The following is a 22,109-nucleotide window of genomic DNA, read 5'->3' as shown; positions in this document are numbered from 1 at the left end:
GGACCGTGATCTATGCAGACCTGGTATCCTTGCCGACATTACGGTTATCTGAATGGGGGCCCAGCACAGGACCTGGGAAGAGAGCTCTGCTCATCCTATTCAGTAACTTGCCACAATCTCAAAGTATTTGGTCACAGGATCCTGTTGCATCCTCTTTGGCCCTTCCAAATCAAGCTGTAGCTCTTGGTTAAAAATGTTTTGTAACTCGACTTAGTAGCAGAATATCAGAAACCAGAACAACAAAAACTTGAACACACCAGTAATTTGTAAATTAAAACTTGCATTTTGAAATAAAAATTCATAACAAAAGTTTACAAAATTGTCACACAGGAGCACGTCTTAAGATACCATTACATGCTTTGTTTACTTAGAAAAAGTTCCACAGGTGGAACAAAGAGTGGTCATTTATAAATGTGAGTTTCCTTTGAGAAAAAGAGAGCTTATATGAAAGGTCAGACTGCAAAACCAGAGAGGCACTGGGATGGAGCACGGACTGAGGGCCTGCCCATTGGGGCTGTGCTGCTGCTTCCTGATGTGCCAAAGGAGCAGGGACACCAGCAATTTCCAAGGACCTGTGTGCCATGGGCCTTTCATTTCAGTGAACAGTACATCATTATAACAGTACCATTTCCTGTACCTTTGATTGTAAACTTCAACAGAAAATAACTTATCATGCTTAAAAATTGTACTACAAAATGTGCTGTGGTTGCTGTTGTGACTCTTAGCGTCTTTGGAGACCATCCATCTCAGAAGTTTCTGATTTGGTTTGCTTTCTTAGAGGTTCCTGACCTGGGGGACATCCTCCACACACACCAGTCCATACAAAAAAAAAAAAAAAAAAAAAAGCTAGCGGTGCTTTTTCCAAAGCTGGTCCAGGGCCCTGCCCTCATCACACAGGCTGTGCCCACAGTGTCTCTGCTCACGCTCAAACCATCTTCTAATTAGAGTGCCTGGTTGACTGATCTATTGCTTCTCCATGGCATTTCAGTGTTTATTATGTAAGTTGTATTTCAGTATGTTCCTGCAGAATTTCTTCAATTCACGCTGCTATCAGGTGATCAGCAGTTTGAGTTTTTTATACAATAGCTCTTCATGTATTTTGCTGGTATGTGAAGCTCAACAGATTGGCCCAGCCACAAACTACAGGAGATGGATGTTAGTGGATGAGCTATTTTAGCACCTTGTGATTCTAACTCTGCCTCCCTCCTTTAATGTTGCATTTAGCCTCGTAAGAGTCTATGGGATTTGTTCACACTTCCTTTCTGGCAAATTAGTTTCTTTTTCAATATTAAACATGACTTTTTACAACAAAGACATGCTTCGGCCAAACACCACAAAACCATGCGCTCAGACAAATTATCTAAAAATACAGTGACTTAAGTCCCTATCCTGATTCTAAAAATCAAGGTAGGTCTTTTAGATTTTGATCATGCCCATGGAGCCGTGTCTATAGTTCGAGAAAAACCAGGGTGCAAACTTTCAAATAAGAACAGATCAAGATCACTGAAATTCATAACTACAATGCTTAACTTTTTTCCATAATTACTTAAAAATTCCTAACACCATCACTAAAACTTGCTAATTATCAGGGCAGTTAATTTAGAAACATTTCCTCTCACAATGATTATACCATTATCCATTTCTATTTATTCCTAATTAAATTCAATTTCAGCTACCTGGTTCTGAGTGTGAGGTAGCCTCACAGTTCTATTGCTATGAAAGGAGCATGTTCCGAAGTAGCACTTCAAGTATTCAATTAGATTTAAATGAGAGGAAAATATAGGATCTGATAAACCATTTCCTCACTTGGCATATGAGCCAAAAAAAAAACAAACAAAATACAAAAAACCCAACCCATCCATCTTCAGTGATAAAGATACAGTTCTTTTGTGAGCATAGACACAATACATGGAATCTGTTTCTTTCCATGAAAAGCAGAGTCAAGAGAAAAGGACTCAAATTCTGTTGCGACCTTTCGGTTAACCCGAGTAAGAATGTGCATAAACTCAAGCTTGTGAGCGTATAGTTTCAGCATTGCACAAAGTGACTGGATGAACCAGGATCCGTCCTTTGAATTTCGCCAGGAATAGTAACCTGCAAGACAAAATATAGCCAAAATAGCATGAGTATCTGATTGTAACAGATTTAATAGAGTATCTGATTTTAATACACAAACATTAAGGTAAAAACAAACATAAACGTCCACCAGCATTACTAGCCATAAAAAGAAAATAACCACCACCTCTCATTTCAGGGGAGACGATGCTGGATGAGGGGAAAGTGTGCTGTGCATATACCTCTGCTTTAGGCAAGGAAAAAAGTTGTGGACTACCTTCCCTGTTGAAGGATGGTGAGCTCTCTTTTTCGGTTTCCCTTCTCACAGGGAGGAAGGGAAACATGCAAAAGATCAGAGGCCAACGAATAAGAAGCACCACTGTTAAGTAGCATGGTACTGTAGTCAGATCATGGTTTATTCAAGAAATATATCGCTTACATATGCACACACATTTGGGTGTCCTAAATTTGTCTACAAGGCATCTGAAAAATATGATAGGGACATCAAAGAGTATTCAAAAACTCCAAAAAGGGGAAAGCAATGTATTTATTGTACTATTTTTCAGATTAACTATCAGATTTATTGCTTCTAATTTAGAAGTACTTTACCTGGAAAAATGTCTTGAGGTTCAAAAGAAATCCTATTGAGCATATTTTAAAATGTAACATTGTTTAACCACACATTTATTTGTCCTCTATTTGCAAACTTTGTGAAACCCTGAGTCAGCTATATAATAAATAAATTGCAAGAGCAATCAATATTTATTGATCTGAGGACATAAAAACATAGAATGACCTGGTTCTTTTCCCTCATGACACTTTGCCCTCCCACATGCTATCCAGGTTTATTTTTATTATTATTTCCTATCTTCCAAAGGATTCCTGGAAAATGTACTAATCTCCTATTCTAAGAAGTGGACAAGCTCTGCCAAATACCAGACATATGACAAGAAGGCACATATTGTACACCACGTTACAAAATTACAATACATTACTCTATATTAACAATATAGTCTCCTATCTGGCATTAAGTTCCTGAATGACACAGTGAGAGTAAGCTTTCTTATAAATGCACATTTTACAGCCAGACAGTTGCTAAAGACAACTTCCTGATGCTTCTCTGTAGCTAAGGTAACGAAAATACGGATCAGTTAGCTGTTCATGAATATCAAAATCGTGATAGCCTTTGAAACACTGATTTTGTGTTTAAAATCTCCATGTAATGTTCATTATTTGTAACTGCCTTACCAGGGGCTGTAGAGTAAGCATACAAGAAGTCCGCTTCAACTGGTATTTTCTGACAGGCCATGTCATCCTCAATTCCACTGTCAGTCTCAATACCACAGTCTAGTTCTGTACCTCGGCAGGCCTAGAGGTTAAAAGATAAGTGTTTAGGGGTATGTGGGTAGCTCAGTGGGATAAGCGTCTGACTCTTGATCTCAGCTTAGGCCTTGATCTCAGGGTCATGAGTTCAAGCCCCATGCTGAGCTCCACACTGGGCACAGAGCTTACTTAAAAAATATCAAGGCTGTGTAAAAATGGAGGTTAACTATGAAGAGTCTTTTTGATCCAAGTCTAACATGAACATTTATTCTATATCTAATGAGTGATAGTTTAAATGAATAAGAAAGTCACAGTAGTTCAGTAGCTTCAGTGGAAAAAATAAATCCATTGGTTAATCCACAAATGAGCAAATTAATCCCCAATTAATTCTCAGCAACCAAGTTGTTTAGTCATAGATTACCTGAATAATGAAAAGTTTGGGTTTTCCAGTCAGACTTCTACAGTAATCTCCTCGGAAGAAACCTGTTACTTTTCTCAGGTCAACAGGTCCATTTGTTCCAAAAATTATTCCTTCATCCCCATGGCTTAGAAGCACGCAAACAAAACTGCTCCTTTTGCTATGATCTTCTTTAGAGACTGGAAAAATGTTTACAAGTAAGGAAAATAAACAAACAAAACCAACACAACTTCATTTACCAATCAATCTCCAATTAAACTGTACAGGGGTAGGTGAAGAAACTTGAGGACAGAACTGAGACATCACTGCAACCCAAGTTGGGGCGGTCAATATACCTCAAAATCACTTTAGGAAATTAAAAAAAAAAAAAAGGGGGGGGGGCAGCCCGGGTAGCTCAGTGGCTTAGCGCCACCTTCGGTCCTGGGTGTGGTCCTGGAGACCTGGGATCGAGTCCCACGTTGGGCTACCTGCATGGAATGGAGCCTGCTTCTCCCTGTGTCTGTGCCTCTCTCTCTCTGTGTGTGTCTCTCATGAATAAATAAATAAATAAATAAATAAATAAATAAATAAATAAATAAATAAAAAAAAAAAAAAAATCACTTTAGGGAGGTGACATGAATAACTTTTATTTTACGTATATAAAATGTAGAATTATGTAGAGTATGGTACCACAGTTCTTTATAATTACAGCTATACTATAATATAAAATTAGACAATGAAGGTAGGTCACTCTTTTAATTATTTCTTACCACTGTTCATTAATTCCAAAATTTCTTCGCATGTGAGATCATTTTTATTTCTGACTTCATATTTCAAGTTTGTGAATGTTTCCCTGAGGTTTGCTGCATCTACATCTGTGCCAGACCGAGGTGCCATTCCTTGAAAACAGAAAGGATTACTTAGAATTGCACTAAAAAAAAGAGAGTAACTGCTCTGAAATAAACTATTCAGCGAGTCACACAATCCACAATAAATTATTCTTTTCAACTGCTAAGAAAATTTAATGATTCTGATCATGGTAACACAAAGTCTCTTTAGTTTCTTAGATTATAAGACATTTCATAATATAAAAAAAGACATTTCATAATATAAGCTATATCAGTGTTACAATCATAAGGATAGCTTTCAAAAAAAAAGGATATCTTTCATGGCTGCTTAGATAGTGAAAAACACAGTTGAAATGCTTAATGAGAGAAGTCTGGTTAAATAAATTATGACTCATAATAAATTTTGATGGAATACTGTATTACCATCAAAATTCTATAGACAAGGGGTGTCTGGGTAGCTCAGTCAGTTGAGCGTCCGACTCTTGGTTTTGGCTTGAGTCATGATCTTGGGGTCGTGGGATCAAGCCCCACATTGAGCTCTACACTTGGCTCAGAGTCTGCTTGGGATCCTCTCTCTCCCTCTCCTTCTGCCCCTCCCCCTGCTCACTCTCAAATAAATAAATAAATTTTAAAAATAAAAATTTCTGTAGACAAAATTCTGCCATGGGAAAAGGTCACTTATTAAACAAAACTTGTAATACAAGAGGATCCTGCTTTTGCTTAAGAAAAATGATATATATAACAATACACACATCTCACACACTCAGGGGAGCTGTATTTTTTTTTTTTTAATTTTAAATTCCCAACAATTTAAAGATCCATTACTACTTTAACAATATTTTTTTCTCAGGAAAAAAACCCACAAACCACTGCCACATTAATACTGTTTACCAGACATCCTGCTATGAGTAATTTCCTTCAACCCTTCCAAACACCAAGGAGACAGTGAGTGTGACCAGTTACCTTTGTACAGATATGGGACAAGGAATACAGTGAAGTTCAGGAACTTGCTGAAAGTAATAAAGCTAGCATTAGGCCTGTACTCTGAGGTCTTGCACTTAGTAGCCTCTATAGTAGCTTTCTCATTAAGTGTACAGATTGTATAATGCACTCAAATTTTAAAATGCTAAACAGTTAAGGAGTACACACCTTAGAACTGAGTCAATTATTTGAATGTATGAATAGAATAAAAGACTTCAATATAGAATAAATGCCTTCAAAATATTGTTGATAGAGCATCTCTGAGTAGTGTGACTATGAGTGGTTTTAAGTTTTTTTTCTTTTGCTAATCTGACATTTCTGAATCTTTTATTATGACGATATGTAATTTTAATACAATTTAAAAAAGCCTATCAAAGTCTTGACTCTGGAGAGGCTGAGGATACTAGGCAGCTATGTGACAAGGTGAGTGAATTCCAGTCCTGGATTGTGAGCCATTTAATAGTAGAACAGAAAATACAAGACTGCCAGGAGATCACTGTGAGGACCTGACCTTCACCTTTCAAAACAGAAGACGAGCTCACTCTAATGCTAGAGCCAGACTCCTGGCTTAGGTAATTTGTTGTTATGGTTGTTAAACAATAGGTTCAACAATGTAAAAGTCTATAGGAAGTGGGCATCATAACTAGCAATGTGATGTAGAGTATCTGATGGTTGAAGGTAGCATCTCAACTTAGAGCCAAAAGCAATACAAATGCTCCCATTCAGATTTAGACATCCATTTTTCCAATTGCTGTTTCCTCATAACTAATCTAATACCAAGTTCTGCTTATATTTCTAGTACAATCTGGGTTCTTCTGGCCATTTTCACCACCAGCCAGGTAGATGGCCTCCTAAATTGGACCTACTGCTTCTAAATTCTTTAATTAAAAGTTAAGTGTAAAGTGATTAATATGCCAATTCGAACAATTAACATAGCATCAATATAAAAATAAGAAATGGAGATACAGCCCAAATTTACCATATGATAAATTATGCAAATTAATCAAATAGAATATTACATAATCACTAAAAGATCTCAAAATTATAGAGAGACATGAAAAATGGTTATATTACATTACATAGAACAAGCAGGATATAGTACTGCTTGCATATTTGGAATGAAATTAAGCTTTGAAAGAAACTGGAAAGAAATCAAGTAATACATCAAGATATTAATTAACTTTTGGGGACTGTAAGGGATTTTATTGTTTATATTCGCTAAAAAAAAAAAGTCTGAATCATATTCTACTAGATTCGAGTCACACCCAGTATAGACTGAGAGGGAGATCTGGTGAACATAAGAGAGCAGTTTCAGTACATGTGGAAAGAAGTGATGACGGCAAGCTTAAAGTACAAGTTTTAAAAATTTAGAGGAGACAAAAATCAGTTCAAAGCTTGAGAGGAAGCAGGGTAAAAGAAAGATCTCTTTAAGATGGGGTTCTGTCATTTTTGTGGGGAGAAAGGAAGACGTCAATAGAGCAAATGAAGATACAACAAAGTGAAGTAGTGCAGGAGGTGACTTCAGAGCTCCGAGTGGGGACTGGGAGGTGGGCATGGGGGGTGGTCAGGCACACCAAGGCCAAGTCCCAGCTCTGCTACTAAATGATCTGTGTGACTCTCTGCCAGAACTTTAACCTTTTCAGAGTTGTTGTTAAAATTAAATGAGATAATACCTACGAGGTGCCTTGCACAGTTCTTGAAAGAAAAAATACTAGTCATTGTTTGTTGTGATCCATTAGAATGAAAGAGGAAGCAGGAGGATAAACAAGGAAGGGTTACACAGAAGTTGGGACAGGAGAGCCAACATACAGATGGGAGGCTAGCTTTTGGAAGAGGGAGAAATTCTGATGATAGGCAGGTCAAGAGTTCGTGATGTAGGGTGTGTGGGGTCCTGCTCTATCTTTACATCATGGCTGTTCTGCATTACCGTTTTCTAACCCAAAACACCAGTTTTGTTTTTTTATATTATACCAAATACAAAAGGTACAATACTTGAAGAGGACTAAAAGTCATGTTAGGATACATACCAGTACTTTTATGAAAGTTCTTATTATTAATTATTATACATAAACCCATTTCAGGATAATCCATTTTATAACTGTTGTCGAAGGACATTCCCGAGTCCATTGATTTGCTTCCATGTAAGATCTTTCTGTTTGGAAATCAAACAACAGGTTACAAAAGTAGAAATGACCAATGCTACTGTTCACATTAATACAACTTTTACAACACATAAAGAACAGTTCCTATCTGTTGAATGCATGTCAGGCTGTGTGCTACAGGCCTTTCCTGATTTAAATTTCATGATAAACCATTTCACAGATGGGGAAATGACCGCAGTGGGGCTCAGGAACATGCTGATGCTTATGCAGATGCTGTGTCAGAGCTAAGGCCTAGCATACCTGTGAGACTTCAGAGTTCACGCTTTTAATCTCCACATTTTAGGGTATTCCTCTAAATTTTTATAAAATTTCAAATATATTTCATAGTTTTAAATTTTTAAATTTCTTGTAACTTTGTGAGATATTTATCTTTCAAGGTAAGAGTAAAATCTTAACAATTACCCTGAAATGATGGGAAACCGACAAAATGGAAATATGACTCAAAGCACAGAATTTATCACAATTCCTAAACTGTCCCTTAAACACTATGAGCTGAACAAATTAATAGTTAATACATAGAATCACTGCTGTAAATAATTGGAAATACTCATCTGAAGATCGCTTATCTAAAAACCTCTGTTATCTAGACCAAGGTCAAAAAAACTTTTTTTTCAAAACAGCCAAACAGGGCAGCCCAGGTGGGTCAGCGGTTTAGCACCAACTTTGGCCCAGGGCATGATCCTGGAGGCCCAGGATCGAGTCCCACGTCAGGTTCCCTGCATGGAGCCTGCTTCTCCCTCTGCCTGTGTCTCTGCCTCTCTCTCTCTGTGTCTCTTATGAATAAATAAATAAATAAATAAAAATCTTAAAAACAAAATAAAACAAAAAAACAAAAACAAAACAGCCAAACATTAGGTAGTCGAGGCTTGTAGGTCACACAATCTCTGTTGAAGGCAGCTATTACATTCTGTTAGTGAAAGTAGCCCAGGACAACATGTAAATAAATGTATGTGGCTATGTTCCAATAAAACTTGACCAAAGTAGACAGCAAGCCTGACCTCTGATCTAGCCCAAGGAACAGGAAAACCAGGTCTAGGAATAGCTAAACATCAGTATCTAAAGTCCATGTCCTCAAGCTTTTAACCTGAAAGTATTTCACATTATATACAATTCTACAAACACTGTTGGAAGGAGATAAAATGGTAAATTAAAGCAGTCAAGGTCAGAAACAATTGTATTTAGCTAAAGGTGAAGATCCCCACATTTTAGTTAAGAAAATTAACACTCAGAAAGCCGAGTGACTTACTGAAGATTATATAAATTAGGGATCCCAGAACTGTAATTCCCTAACACCTCCCACTGCCTCCTTAGGGCTTCTCTACCAGCAACAGGATAGCCACATGGGGAAGGTGCACACTGATGCAGAGCAGAGACTCAAAAAGTCAAGGGACATGAGGGTAACTTATCATAAGATAAAAACACACTTAAATCTGTTTTGGGCTCCCATGTAATTTGCTATTAGATTATACTCTGTGATATGAAAAGGTAGGAAAATGCACACATCACTTAAAAAGGTTTAAAAAAAAAAAACACCTCAACCCTCTAAAATGAGATTGTTTTTCAAAAGTTTAGTTTCTAGTAAATCTCCTTAGCTAAACAGACACAGCCAAATCTTTATTGGTAACCTGTTCATCATTCTATAATTCTCTTGTTTAGTATGAAGATCACTAAATAATTACTTATTTTTGTCCAAAATAATAATCCTGGGTCTCAGAAGAAACTTTCAGAGATCCCAAGTAGATAGTGACATGAATTACATTAAGGGTATCTGCATTTTATCTTTATCCTTTCTCCATCATCTGGTTATGGGAAGCATTAAAAAGCAAAATGCTGCAAAGAGGAAGAGAGAAAACAGAGAGTAGAAGCTCATCGAAAAACCAGGCAATTCTTTCCCAAGACTCAGAATTGGCACTTCATTTTAGTCATAAAAAAGAAACAGAATGTCCAAAATCTCCAAACACAAAAGCTCCCATCCTGCAGATGGATTTAGGAAGGCACAGAAGCATCCAGACTTGGGAGTTCTTCCTCTCCTGTGGCATCCTTCTGTTTCCAGGTCGGCGATTCTGACTGTGGGTCAGGCACTGTACCTCATGTTTCCCTCCATCCTCTGTGCAGTTTTGTGAAAGTTTGACATTGAAGACAAATTCAGGGAGGATAAGTTAACGTGTGCAAAGCCACGTGGCTGCTGAGGTAGGAAGTCAGCTGGTTCTCTCTGGCTTGAAAACCCTTTCTGCTTCCCCGCTCCTCAATGTTTGCAGTATTACATACACCTCTTTCTCTGATTATAAAGGACAGCATTAGAAATACTCACGTTTCTGCATTTTTAAAGGATTTTGCATCCACTGAGTTTTCAGTGTTCTCCATGGATACTTCTAACTGGAATATAGAGAAAAGACAGAAGTTAATCAATCCATCATCTTAAGACCCCTGCATTATATTAATTACTCTAACGATTATTTATATGGACATCTTCACATTAGCATTACCACTCCTCCCCCAGCTTCACCTCTATTGGTAAAGGTTTCTGTAAGTCAAACCTGAGAACAATAATCCTTTCTAAAAGTATGTGAGATAGGGTCCATTTCTTTCTCTCTTTTTTAAGTGAGCTCTGAAGTTCATATATAGTGTACAGATATGAAGCGTGCAGCTTGATCAATTTTTGACATTTACGTGCTCCCACCAGATCAAGATACAGATTGCAACTTGTTTCCACTGCGACAGATCAGGTCATTCATTGACAGAAATTCAGCCTTCCAACTCAACACAGTTAAAACAGAACCGAGGAACTCCCTAGCACAACGGTCTACCTCACGTAGGCTGTTCTACGATGCTTTTGATTCCCAAGAGCTACAGCTCCAGGGAGTTCTAAAGCCTCCACATAACCTTTACTCTGAAATTGGGCTTGAGAATCCCAACTTCTCATGTAGGGGGCGTAGAATGGCCAGGGAAAACTGGAAGCAGGAACTCCAGTTTGGTTTTCGTGCTTCCATCAGATGGTTCCAGGGGGCCTTACGCAGTGAGCAAGTCCTTACAATCCAAGCAGCCACCACTCATTGTGCACTTCTATGGCTCGCACTTTTCCAAGACTCCTGAAAGTCAGGAAACCCTACTTCTGGTGATTAAGTGACTTTGTCCACAGTCACAGAGCTCAGTGACTCAGGCCCTCTCCTTCCCACTCTGTCCTGTTGCCTCTGCAGCAGCCAGCTCCTTACTACTTGTGTTCCGTTGTTCTCCCATGTCTTCTCTGGCCTTCCAGAAGTAAAGGTACTTCCCATGGCAATCTGCCTCCCTAAATAGAGAAAAACAAGACCAAAAATTCTTGACTTTCTTTAGCCTCCAGAAGCCTTGGCTAGCTCAGAAATTCGAATCCAAATACAACTTTAACCTAACTCATATGCTAGGATCAAAATTCTTAACAGAATACCCAAGCCCATCAACAGGCTCACCCAACCACAAAAGCCACACAAGACCGCACAAGTCCTAGCCTTCTGTCCCACTTTACACTGAAAAAATTATGATAAAACATACATAACCATTTAACTACCATTTTAACTACTGTTAAGTGTACAATTCAGTGACATTAACTATAGTTACGTTAGTACATGACCATCACCACCACCCATCTCGAGAACTTTCTTCTTCCCAAACCAAAAATCCCTACCAAAGCCCACTGTTTTCAAGGCCTCCTAGAAGCAAAGGAAACCTCTTTTGTTCTCCAAAAGCTAAGTTCCTTCCTGCCTTCTCCCTAAATATTGCGTGAACCTATGGTGGAAAAAGATGGAGACAATAATATGGAGGAAAGGAAGCATCACCATTTCATCTCAACCATAGAGGAGAGCAGTGTTTTACTTTCTCTCAAGCCAGACTTTGTTTTGTTTTCTAACAAAGACTCTGTTTTTCTACCATCTTGTTTCCTATAGGCTTCCTAGAAAACCAAGGGAGAATGGTGAACACTACTGGGATGAACCATCTTTTAGTCAGTAAGCAAATATTTAGTGAACACATACTTTGTGCCTGATGCCATTGTAGGCACTAGGACAGAGTGGAAGACAAGACAAAGCTCTTACCTTTAAGAAACTTTCATCCTAGAAAGGAAGAATAATTACAGATTGGTAATGAGATTTCTGACACTAATTGGGACTATGAAGAAAAGAAAATAAGGTAAAGTAATGGAGAGACTGGGAATATGAGCTACTCTAGATAAGGTGGTTGGGGAAACCATCTTGTGGGTGCCATTTACATCGAGATCTAAACGACACAGAGGCTATCCTTGCCGGGAAGAACCAACAAGTACTAAGTCCCTGAAAAAATTTGGTGTATTCATGGTACAGAAAGAAGACCACTTTGACTAGTGCATGGTAAACGAAGGGAAGGCATAAAGAGAGATGAAGAAGCAAAGGTGAGATCACATAGGGCTCTCAGGAGCCAAGAGCAGCTTTGGTTTTCTTCTGGTTGCAAGGAGACACCACTGGTGTGTCTTAAGCAGAGGGGGTGGCATGCTTTAAAAAGATCACCCTGGCTGCCAAGTGGAGAATCAACTGTAGAAGACAGGAAAAGAAGCACACAGGCCAATACAAAGCCTTATAGAATAGTCCTAGAAAGAGATGACGGTGGCTGAGATTAGAGTTGAACACTGGATATAGGTAATTAAGAGTCTGAAACTCAGGGAGAGATCAGCACTGGAGATACATGGGGCACTCTGGTTTTTATAGGTCCAGCATAAGGACTAAGAGAGGTGACTGAGACAGGGGGAGCCACTGGTGGGCAGGGGAGGATCAGATGAATATGGTATACCAAAGCATACAGAAGTCTTTCAAGCAATGTTCCATGCTTTAAATATTGCTAAAAAAAAGGTCAAGTCTATTGAGGACAGACCACTGGCTTTGGCAAGACGGGCATGAGTATAGTGGGGATTATCAGGAAAAATCGTTCAAAAGCTGGAAATGGGCAAAAGAAATAATTGTATATCATTTTAGTGTGGTGCTGGGCTTGGTCTAGAGGAATCTTGAGGATTAGCTGATTTTATAGAGTGTCTTATTTTTTAAGCTTTTATTTAAATTCTAGTTAGTTAACATATAGTGTAATATTGGTTTCGGGAGGAGAATTTAGTGACCAATCACTTACAACATCCACTGCTCATCACAAATGCCCTCCTTAACACCCATCACTCATTTAGCCCCATCCCACATCCACCTGCCCACCAGCAATCCTTCTGTTCTCTATAGTTAAGAGTTTCTTATGATTTGCCTCCTTTTCTCCTTTTGTTTCCTCCCTTCATGTTTTGTTTTTTAAATTTCCCAAAAGAGTGAAATCATATGGTATTTGCCTATCTGACTAATTTCACTTAGCATAATATGCTCTAGCTCCATCCATCGCTGTTGGAAATAGCGAGACTTCTTTTTGATGGCTGAGTGACAGTCCATTGTATATATACCATATCTTATTTGTTCATTCATCAGTTGATGGACATTTGAGCTCTTTCCATAGTTTGGCTATTGTTGATAATACTGCTATAAATATCAGGATGCAGGTGCCCCACTGGAATCAGTATTTTTGTATCCTTTGTGTAAATACCTAGTAGTGCAATTGCTGGGTCAGAGGGTAGCTCTATTTTCAACTTTTTGAGGAATTCCATACTGTTTTCCAGAGTGGCTGCACCAGTTTGCATTCCCACCAACAGCATAAAAGGGTTCCCCTTTCTCTACATCCTTGCCAATACCTGTTGTATACTGTGTTGTAATTTTAGTCATTCTACAGGTGTCAGGTCATATCTCATTTGTTTTTTTTTTTTTTCTCTCTCTCTTTTTTTTTTTTTCCTCATTTGGTTTTGATTTGTATTTCCCTGATGACTAATGTTAAGCATCTTTTCATGTGTCTGTTAGCCATCTGAATGTCTTCTTTGGAAGTTGAGTCTGATAAGATCTTTGTAGATTTTGGATACTAACCCCTTTCCTGACCTTGTAATGACTAGGTTATTTTACAACTCTGCAGGAAACTATGTCACAGAAAATGGATAGACATGCTAGTGATTCTTGTGTATAGCAACAAAAATTAATTTTGTCTTTTAATGATACAACTGATTTCCAACCTGCAGAAAAGATGACCCTTCCAAATTACATTTTATTGTCCTGTAGGATATTAACTGTTCTGCTTCTACTAGCAAATTCATGTCATTATACCCAACCATCTATGTTTCCTCTTCAAATTCTTCTTTAACCTGGTCTTAATACCTTACTGGTTCTCTTATTAATTATGTGATGCATATTTATTTTACATTTACACAACAGATTTTAGACTTTTCAAATATTATAGTTTAAAAGGATCAATGTTGGGCAGCCCAGGTGACTCAGCAGTTTAGGGCCGCCTTCAGCCCAGGGCCTGATCCTGGAGACCCGGGATCAAGTCCCACGTCAGGCTCCCTGCATGGAGCCTGCTTCTCCCTCTGCCTGTGTCTCTGCTTCTCTCTCTCTCTCCCTCTCTGTGTCTCTCATGAATAAATAAATAAAATCTTTAAATATATATATATAAAAAAAGGATCAATGTTGCTGCAGTGGGTTGGGAAGAAAATGGGAGAACAAAAATGAATAAAGTTACACAAGTAAGTAAGCAGTTTTGTAGTGAAGGGAAAAGGAGAAATGGGATAGGAGCTGGAGAGAAATGAGGAGTTAGAGATATCTTGCTCTGTTTGGTTTTAAAGATGGGCCATAGAAGGCTTGCTTTCAAGCTGATGGGAATGATCTGCAGAAAGTGAGAAATTAATAAGGCAAGAGGAGAGAAAGTTGAAGGGATGAGAGGTTTGTGAATCTAGCTTACATATGGAGAGGCGTTAGTCTCAGTTAAGAACAAATGAGGGTTCATCTCCCATAACGAGAAGGAGGACAAACTATTGGGGCAAAACATGTGAAGGATGGTGAATGGGATGGAAGGAGGATGAGGTACTTCTTCTAAGACTGCTCCTATTTTCTCTATATTTAAAAGATAAACGATGAGACAAGAATCCCCAAAAGTCTTAGACATACTTTTACATGTATTTACCCATGTATTGTAACCAAGTAATCCCAAAGACCAATCATGCACAATGCCAGCAGAGGTGTGGGAGACAGGCATTCTCATACACTACTGGAAGGGACATAAATTGGTATTAATTCTTGAGAACATTTTGGTATGTCCTCCTATCCCTCAATAAAAGCTTACAAGCTTGATCTGGTAAAAATTACACAGCCTTAAAAAACCACCCCAGAGGTTGGGAGAGAGGAGACAAGGGGAAAGGCAAGAATATTGAGAATTGAGAATAGTTAAGTTGTGGTAGATACATATATTGGTTAATACAGCTATAAAACTTTTTTAAAGAACTTATCAACTATATAGAAAATGCTTCTATTAGAAGACTAAGTAAAAATAGGTTATAAAGTTGTATAAAAATAATATAATCTAGGGGGATCCCTGGGTGGCGCAGCGGTTTGGCGCCTGCCTTTGGCCCAGGGCGCGATCCTGGAGACCCGGGATCGAATCCCACATCGGGCTCCCGGTGCATGGAGCCTGCTTCTCCCTCCGCCTGTGTCTCTGCCTCTCTCTCTCTCTCTCTCTCTCTATGACTATCATAAAAAAAAAAAAAAAATAATAATAATAATATAATCTAAATTAAACACAAGAAAAAGTCCCAAAGTAATCACCCAGAATCTTTACATATCAACCTATCTTTTAACAGTGGCTGTCTCTGGGTGATGGGATTACTGGCAACTTATTTTCTCCTTAATATTTTCCTATATTTTCTCTGACATCTGTATTGTTTTTAAATTTAGAAAATAGCAACAAAGATTATCTTATAAAATAATATCTATCAACAATGGTAGATTGCATCAACCAGAATTGTGTTGGCCAATCTCAACTCTCAGCCCTGTTTCAAGAGTGACAAAAATAGGGAAATGCTACCACTAAAAAGTAGCAACCTTTCCTTGACTGTTCTGTACCATATTCTAGTCTCCCTCTTTTTCTTTCTCTTTCATACATAAGACAAACATATTAGGTACAATAAAGCTCAAACATTCTTAAGCCATAAATATAGAGACCAAATGCCCTAGACATGCCAATTCTAACTGGGCAGATTATAATGCAAAATAATCATCCATCCATGGCTGAAAAACAAGTGTGGTTAATTTAATGAATTGAGAGAAGTGTTACAGAGTGGCTAACAATTCTGAAAACATGCCTAGAGGCAAACACATAATAACTGATTTATTGTTATTATACACAATCCATAAGAAAATAATATTATCTATGTTTCAAGACTTCATGGCCAGCCTGTAGTAAATTTGGAATGAAAACAGAGTGAGAAAGAAGACCTAATAAAAATAGAAATTTCTAAAGCTGAACCTGAAGCTCCTGCCAGTGTCCTTTCTGGCTCTAGCGTTTGCCTCACATTGATCCTGTGAATGGGTTTGCCAAATGTCGGATACACAGTATGTGTTCAGGACCCCCTAAATGCTGATAGGTTCCCACATATGACTGAGGCCTTTAAGATCTCCTGTCAAACACTTCTTTTGCCAACAGTGCAGTGATTCTTAGACTGAAATACTAACTTCTAACAACCTTTTATCTCTTGCCAACAATACTGCTATTGGATGAAACTGTTTTATCCTTATAGAGAGTTTAAATTTAAATAGTCATCTGCTTTCCAGAGTTTTAAATATTTGGTTTTTGGCTCATATCAATGTTAAGAGTTCATCAAAATAAGAGATGACTTTAAAGTCATCACTTCCTTTTCATACATTTATTGAACTTTAACTAAATCATTTTTAAAAGTTAAAAAAAAGTTTCATATACATCAGGCTTAATATAAGTAATTATAATTTAGTAGATCTGATATTAGGCATGAGATGAACAATTTTACTTCAGTAAGGTAGTTGGTGGCTAAAAGGTGAAAACAGGAGTTCTTTAGAATGGGATTTAAAACAGCGTCATACTATTTGATAAGGATTTCTCAGGAACACATACTATGTGTTCCATCACTTTCATTATTGGTATCTGAACCATATATATTGCAACAGTATTAACTGATCTTCATATACTATCACAAACTTACAAAATGGTAAATAAAATCCTCATTGCATCAGACATGTGCTCATTTGCTCTCTCCTGTCACCATCTGCTTTTTCCATGTGAAAACACCAAACACTCTTGGGAGAAGCACTTTGGTTCTTGCAGAAATGACTCAAGTGTCACACTTAGCATTACCTCACCTCCATTAGCTAATGCTGGGCTGAATACAAATCATTCTGGGGATGGTGATCTCATCTTAGAAGGATTAAAAAAAATCATCCCTTGAGGGAAACATTTAACGCTCTAAATGATACAAAACATAAATGGGAAAACTTAACCAAAAAGGATTTAAAAATCTATCTTCACAGAGCAATGAACTTAACACTAATTGTTTCTGACTGTACTGATGTATATAATTCCATCAATTCAGGATGGAATTCTAAACATATTAGATCCTGGAGAAATCTTAATAGACCAATTGGCGTTAGATGGCAAATTTGAATTGGGTCTTAGACTCACTTCTCTAGTTTCTAGACCCCTTTAACATTGCCACTAAAGCTGCTACAGACAGATCTCCAAAGGCTAAAAAAAAAACCAAAAGGTTGTCAGTATAAATTTAAACATTTCATGCTGTGTTTTCCTAAACAAGTGAAAAGTTGCTTTTCCTATTTATATTCTGGTTAGCCAACTAAAGGGACCATTGTATATAGCAATAATGCAGTAAAGCAGAATAAATGATCTACAATGAAGGCAGAATAAAAATTCATTTCTAAAATTGAAATTTCTATAAAGTTCTAAAGTGTTAAAAGTTAAAAAGCCCACAAAACCCTGTTATTAAAAACAAACAGTTTGAAAGTGTGCCTATGGTAGAGATTTCAAAATAAGATATTAAATTAGTATAAACAGTTTGCTAAATTCCTACTCAGCTAATCTGTCACCCAGCAGCAGGCTGCTTCTGGGAAGGAGCCTTCCTAGTAGGCTGCTGTCCTACAAGGAAACCGAACTAAAGGATAAAGCCTGGTCTCAAAGGGTTTGAAATCTCCAAATGAGACATCAGAACGAATACAGCTCACTTATGAATCATCTCCGTGAATCTATCTAAAACAAACAAAAATCATGACTTAAGATTTACCAAAACACACAGCCAAAGAAAAGGCCGCTAAGAATCACAATGCTGTATGTGACTGGAGTGTTGTGTACAAGTGTCCTGTAACAACAGTTCTTCTTAATGCTGGCTCATTTGGGCTAGACTCAGAACAAAAGGTACTTTTACTTATTTATGTATGCATTTATTATTTACTTATGTATTTCTGGCTTGTCCTTCCAGTGATGGTCTGAGACATAATGGTCCCCATTTTGCAGTTCAGCTAACTGAGGCTCAGAGCAGTTAAGTAACTCACGTGGCAGAGCCAGGATTCAAACCAGGATCTCTCTGCCTTGAGAGCACAGACTCTCACTCTTCTATATGACTTACTACCCTATAGGAGGGGTAAGCTTATCTGTAGTTTCAAGGAGGGAACTAAAACCCCACAACCTAGAAGGTCTAATGAAGATGCAAAGGACATAAATAACATGATGGAAACTGAGTGAAGCAAAGACGCTGAATAGTAGTACAAAGTGCACTTACTCTAATAAAATAGGAATGACAGTTCTAGTGTTTTTGATGCCACTGGGTGATCTACTTCTAAAAGTAAAATATCTGGTTTCATGTTATTAAGATATTTTCTATATGTTTGTAAAGTAAAGGCGAAGCCTTTCCATTAAGACTTCTGGGAATACTTACACTTTTGCCCAAGAGCTTGATAAACATCAGGTTTATGTTTATGACTTATTAGAGAAGATAAAGTCACAAAAGCAGTCACATATCCAAATTTAGTAAGTGAAACAGAAAGAACATACTTTTCACATTAGTTTGGATAAGAAAAGATTTCAGTTATAATGTACTAGAGGTTTTTTTTTGAAATGGTTTCCTGTCTGGTATCTGAATGCCTCTGGGGAATTAAAAGAATCACCAAATTGGATATTGCCGTTGGACCTGGTAGTCAATCTTTTAATATTTATTTTGTGATTAAGGTAAAAACACACTGAGCGGCAAGTAAAGGTAAATACAGAGTAAACTAAACTATGTTCAGTTGTGTCCTACAAACAGACCAAACCATTCTTTCCTTTCCTCTGGAAGGGCCCCAGGACTAGGAGACAGGCTAAAAATGTTCCCCACTATTCAAAGCTGTATTTTGTATATGATAAATATAGAATGAAGGACCTTCATTCTATATTTTCCTGTTATAAAAATGATAGATAACCTACAAGGCCTCCTCCACACCCCCCCCAACCCCCCCAGAACCATTGCTCTGTAAAAGCAGATTCTGGTTTACAACCACTTGGTTAAAGAAATCCTGCCTCCCAGAGGTTTGGAACTGTAAAAGTCAAGAGCCAGTTATTTTTATACATTTGTCATTTGGGCTGTAATCATTTACTGAACTGTGTGCAGAGTACTGCAGTAAACCTGAGGGTAGGTGTCCTCGTGGGGGGCTCACACCTGTACTCCCTGCTATCTGGAAGTGGCTCCCTAAGGCAGATACCACACAGTGCTGGGTAGGGACCAGAGAATTTTATCTTACTCTACCCTAATTCAGAAGCTCTATGAACTATTTGCAGGCAAGAACAAAATAGGCAGAGGAATAACATTACATAGTTACAAAGCACAGTCAACAGACCTCTCATTTTATACTCACCACAACCCTATGAGGTGTCTATATAATTTATGCCTAATTTATGAATGGGCTAGTAGTAAGTTTTGCCTTTGGGAGTTGGCCTAGAGTGGCCTGACGACAAAGTGTCTGTCCCCCTCCAGGACATTTGTTAAATGTGTACAAAACATTATCTAACAGTCTAAGAATTCCCATCTCTCGTTCTGGGCCCAAACACCAGTGCTTCACATTTAAGGCAGAGTTTAAAGATCTAACAGTAGGCACCAAAATTCTTTTAAAGCCATACGTGGAAAAAAAAAAGACTGCTTTTTAGCACTGAAGGGGGATGAAGCAGGAGATTGTGTTAAATTGGGTTTGAAAGCAAAACAGCAGAGAAACTTGTAATTGCCTATATCAGATAACATGTCAGTCTCTTAAAATGGCAGGAAATAAGGCCTTTTTTTTTTTAAAAGGAGAGCAAACACAAATCTGATTTAATTGAATACAATGTTTCATTTCTTTTTTACTGAGAAGGGGTTTTACTGCCACACTCCCAATAGCCTGTTCATTTATTTTTTATTTATTTATTTATTTTTATTTATGATAGTCACAGAGAGAGAGAGAAAGAGAGGCAGAGACACAGGCGGAGGAAGAAGCAGGCTCCATGCACCGGGAGCCTGATGTGGGATTCGATCCCAGGTCTCCAGGATTGCGCCCTGGGCCAAAGGCAGGTGCCAAACCGCTGCGCCACCCAGGGATCCCAGCCTGTTCATTTATTAAAACAGGTTCTAACTTTCAAAGCCTTCTTCTGCAAAGAGCAAAGCAAAACCAAAGCTCAAACATCACGTTGTGATAGGGATGATTTAAGCTTTACACTTCATTCCTGGAGAACATGTAACTTCAACACATTCTAAGCGGCTGAGTACATTTTGATACAGGCTGGTCTAACCACCTTGCTTAGTGCCTGTGATTATCTTGTGAATATTCATACTCACGTTGGTACAGTGACTCCCTATTTCACTTCTACTATTCTCTTCTGATTCACATCTTTTAATTATAATTTACTAAGTAAACCTAAAATAGGCTTATTTTTTTCTAGACTGGGCATAATTATTAAAAAGCACAATGCAGTAGTATAGGCATTAACTTGGGCCAGACCCTCTGTAAAGGGGGAAAACAATTAGGAACAACAAGGTAACAAGATAAACACGGTCCCTCCTGGAATCTGCTTACAAAGTAGTAAGGAAGACGGTAAACAAAACAACTGCAAAGCATGGGCCAGCTGCCGTTTAAGAAATGCAGGATGCTAAAGGAACTCAGAGTAGGAAGACCTAACCTTGAGGTACTTAATGAGAACAGAAACCTAAGTAGGAGTTCTTCAAGCAGATGTGATGTGTAATGATGGTTGAGAGGGAATATGCAGTGTTCCAGGCAGAGAACAGGTTCTAAGATCAGCCTGGCTGTTCAGTAACTGAAATGGTAGTATCACAAAAGATAAGGCAGGGGAGGGGATCAAGGAGACACAACCTATGCTTGGCTTTGTTAGCCTGGATTTGTTCAGTGGGCAAAGGAACAGCCTTCTAGAATTCTATTTTATAAAGCTCATTCGGCCTGTGCTGCGAAGAATGGGATGGAGTGGGGGAAAGGGTCTGGAAAAGCCAAGGAGGAGGCTGCTGTGGCCAGGTGAGAGCCTGGGGGTGGGAGGGGGGTTCTCAAAAATGGACAGACGTGGACATATCTAGTGCATATTTAGGGGGTTCAGAAGGAAACTTGATGGCTAACGGGGAGAGGTGGCTGCGGTTCTCGGCTTGGACGCCACTTACGGAGGGCAGGGAGGGAGGCAGCCTGTGCCCGGGGAAGCCCGGAGGGACCGGGTGACAAAGGCACTCTCCAGGTGACTGCGGCAGCGGATGCGTGAGCACGCGAAAGGGCGGCGCGGCCTCATGCAAGCCTTAGGGTCTGAGAAGTAAATGGAATTCAATGCTGGAGGCTAGTTCCCCGGAAAACCGAGTCGCACAGCCAAGCCAGGAAAATCGAGGCCCGAGACCAGACCGGCTTCCCGCGCCGCCCGGCCCCGGTGCTCCCGGCCCGGCCTCTCGGGCCTCCAGGCCGCCGGCTCCGCGTCCTCCAGCCGGATCTCCGTCCCCCGGCCTCCCCGACCCCCGCTCGGGTCTCCCGCCCAGCGGCCTTCCGTGCACCTTCTCGCAGCCGCGGAGGCGCTGGAACAAAGGATCCGCCGCCCGGGAGCCGCTGCAAGCCCAGGCGGGTCGCCGGGGCGGGCGCGGGGCGGGCGCGGGGCTCGGGAGGGTGGAGGGAGCCGGCGCCGGGCGCACAGGCTGCGGCGGGAAGACGTGGTGGTTGCACTCACCGCACAGACTCGGGGTAGCAGCCAGGAGCCGCCTCCTCTCCGCACCGGGTCGCCTTCCAAACGCCCAGCCTGCAGCGCTTAAAGGTGTGCTCGCGGCTGCCCTGCCCCCGCTAGCCCCGCCCCGGCCCCGCCCCCTCGCGCTCCCCTCTGCGGGACACGTCCCGCTAGCCCCGCTCTCTCTCGCCCCACCCCCCCAGCTCGCTCCCTCATAGGCCGGCGCACGCGTCTCCCCGCCCCCGCCCCACC

At 39.5% G+C, this 22,109-nt stretch overlaps 1 protein-coding gene across 2 annotated transcripts; it reads right to left on the bottom strand.

Annotated features, from left to right (window-relative positions):
- Nucleotides 1-260: 260 nt before the first annotated feature.
- CASP3 (caspase 3) lies at nucleotides 261-21,998 on the bottom strand. Of its 2 annotated transcripts, XM_026018272.2 has the most exons (8): nucleotides 21,864-21,969; nucleotides 10,979-11,055; nucleotides 10,078-10,142; nucleotides 7,632-7,756; nucleotides 4,546-4,674; nucleotides 3,800-3,975; nucleotides 3,304-3,424; nucleotides 261-2,094 (listed from the first exon to the last, which is right to left on the bottom strand). In XM_026018272.2, exons 2-8 carry the CDS (start codon nucleotides 11,039-11,041, stop codon nucleotides 1,865-1,867), a joined length of 909 nt encoding a protein of 302 aa, XP_025874057.1. In that variant the 5' UTR covers nucleotides 11,042-11,055; nucleotides 21,864-21,969; the 3' UTR covers nucleotides 261-1,864. The 2 variants fall into 2 exon arrangements, with proteins under 2 accessions (XP_025874057.1, XP_025874058.1); XM_026018273.2 differs by lacking the exon at nucleotides 10,979-11,055 and having other exon boundaries at nucleotides 21,864-21,998.
- Nucleotides 21,999-22,109: the final 111 nt, after the last annotated feature.

This window comes from Vulpes vulpes, chromosome 7, assembly GCF_048418805.1.
Source record: "Vulpes vulpes isolate BD-2025 chromosome 7, VulVul3, whole genome shotgun sequence".
NCBI lineage: Eukaryota > Metazoa > Chordata > Mammalia > Carnivora > Canidae > Vulpes > Vulpes vulpes.
This window is presented reverse-complemented; position numbering and strand designations above follow the sequence as displayed.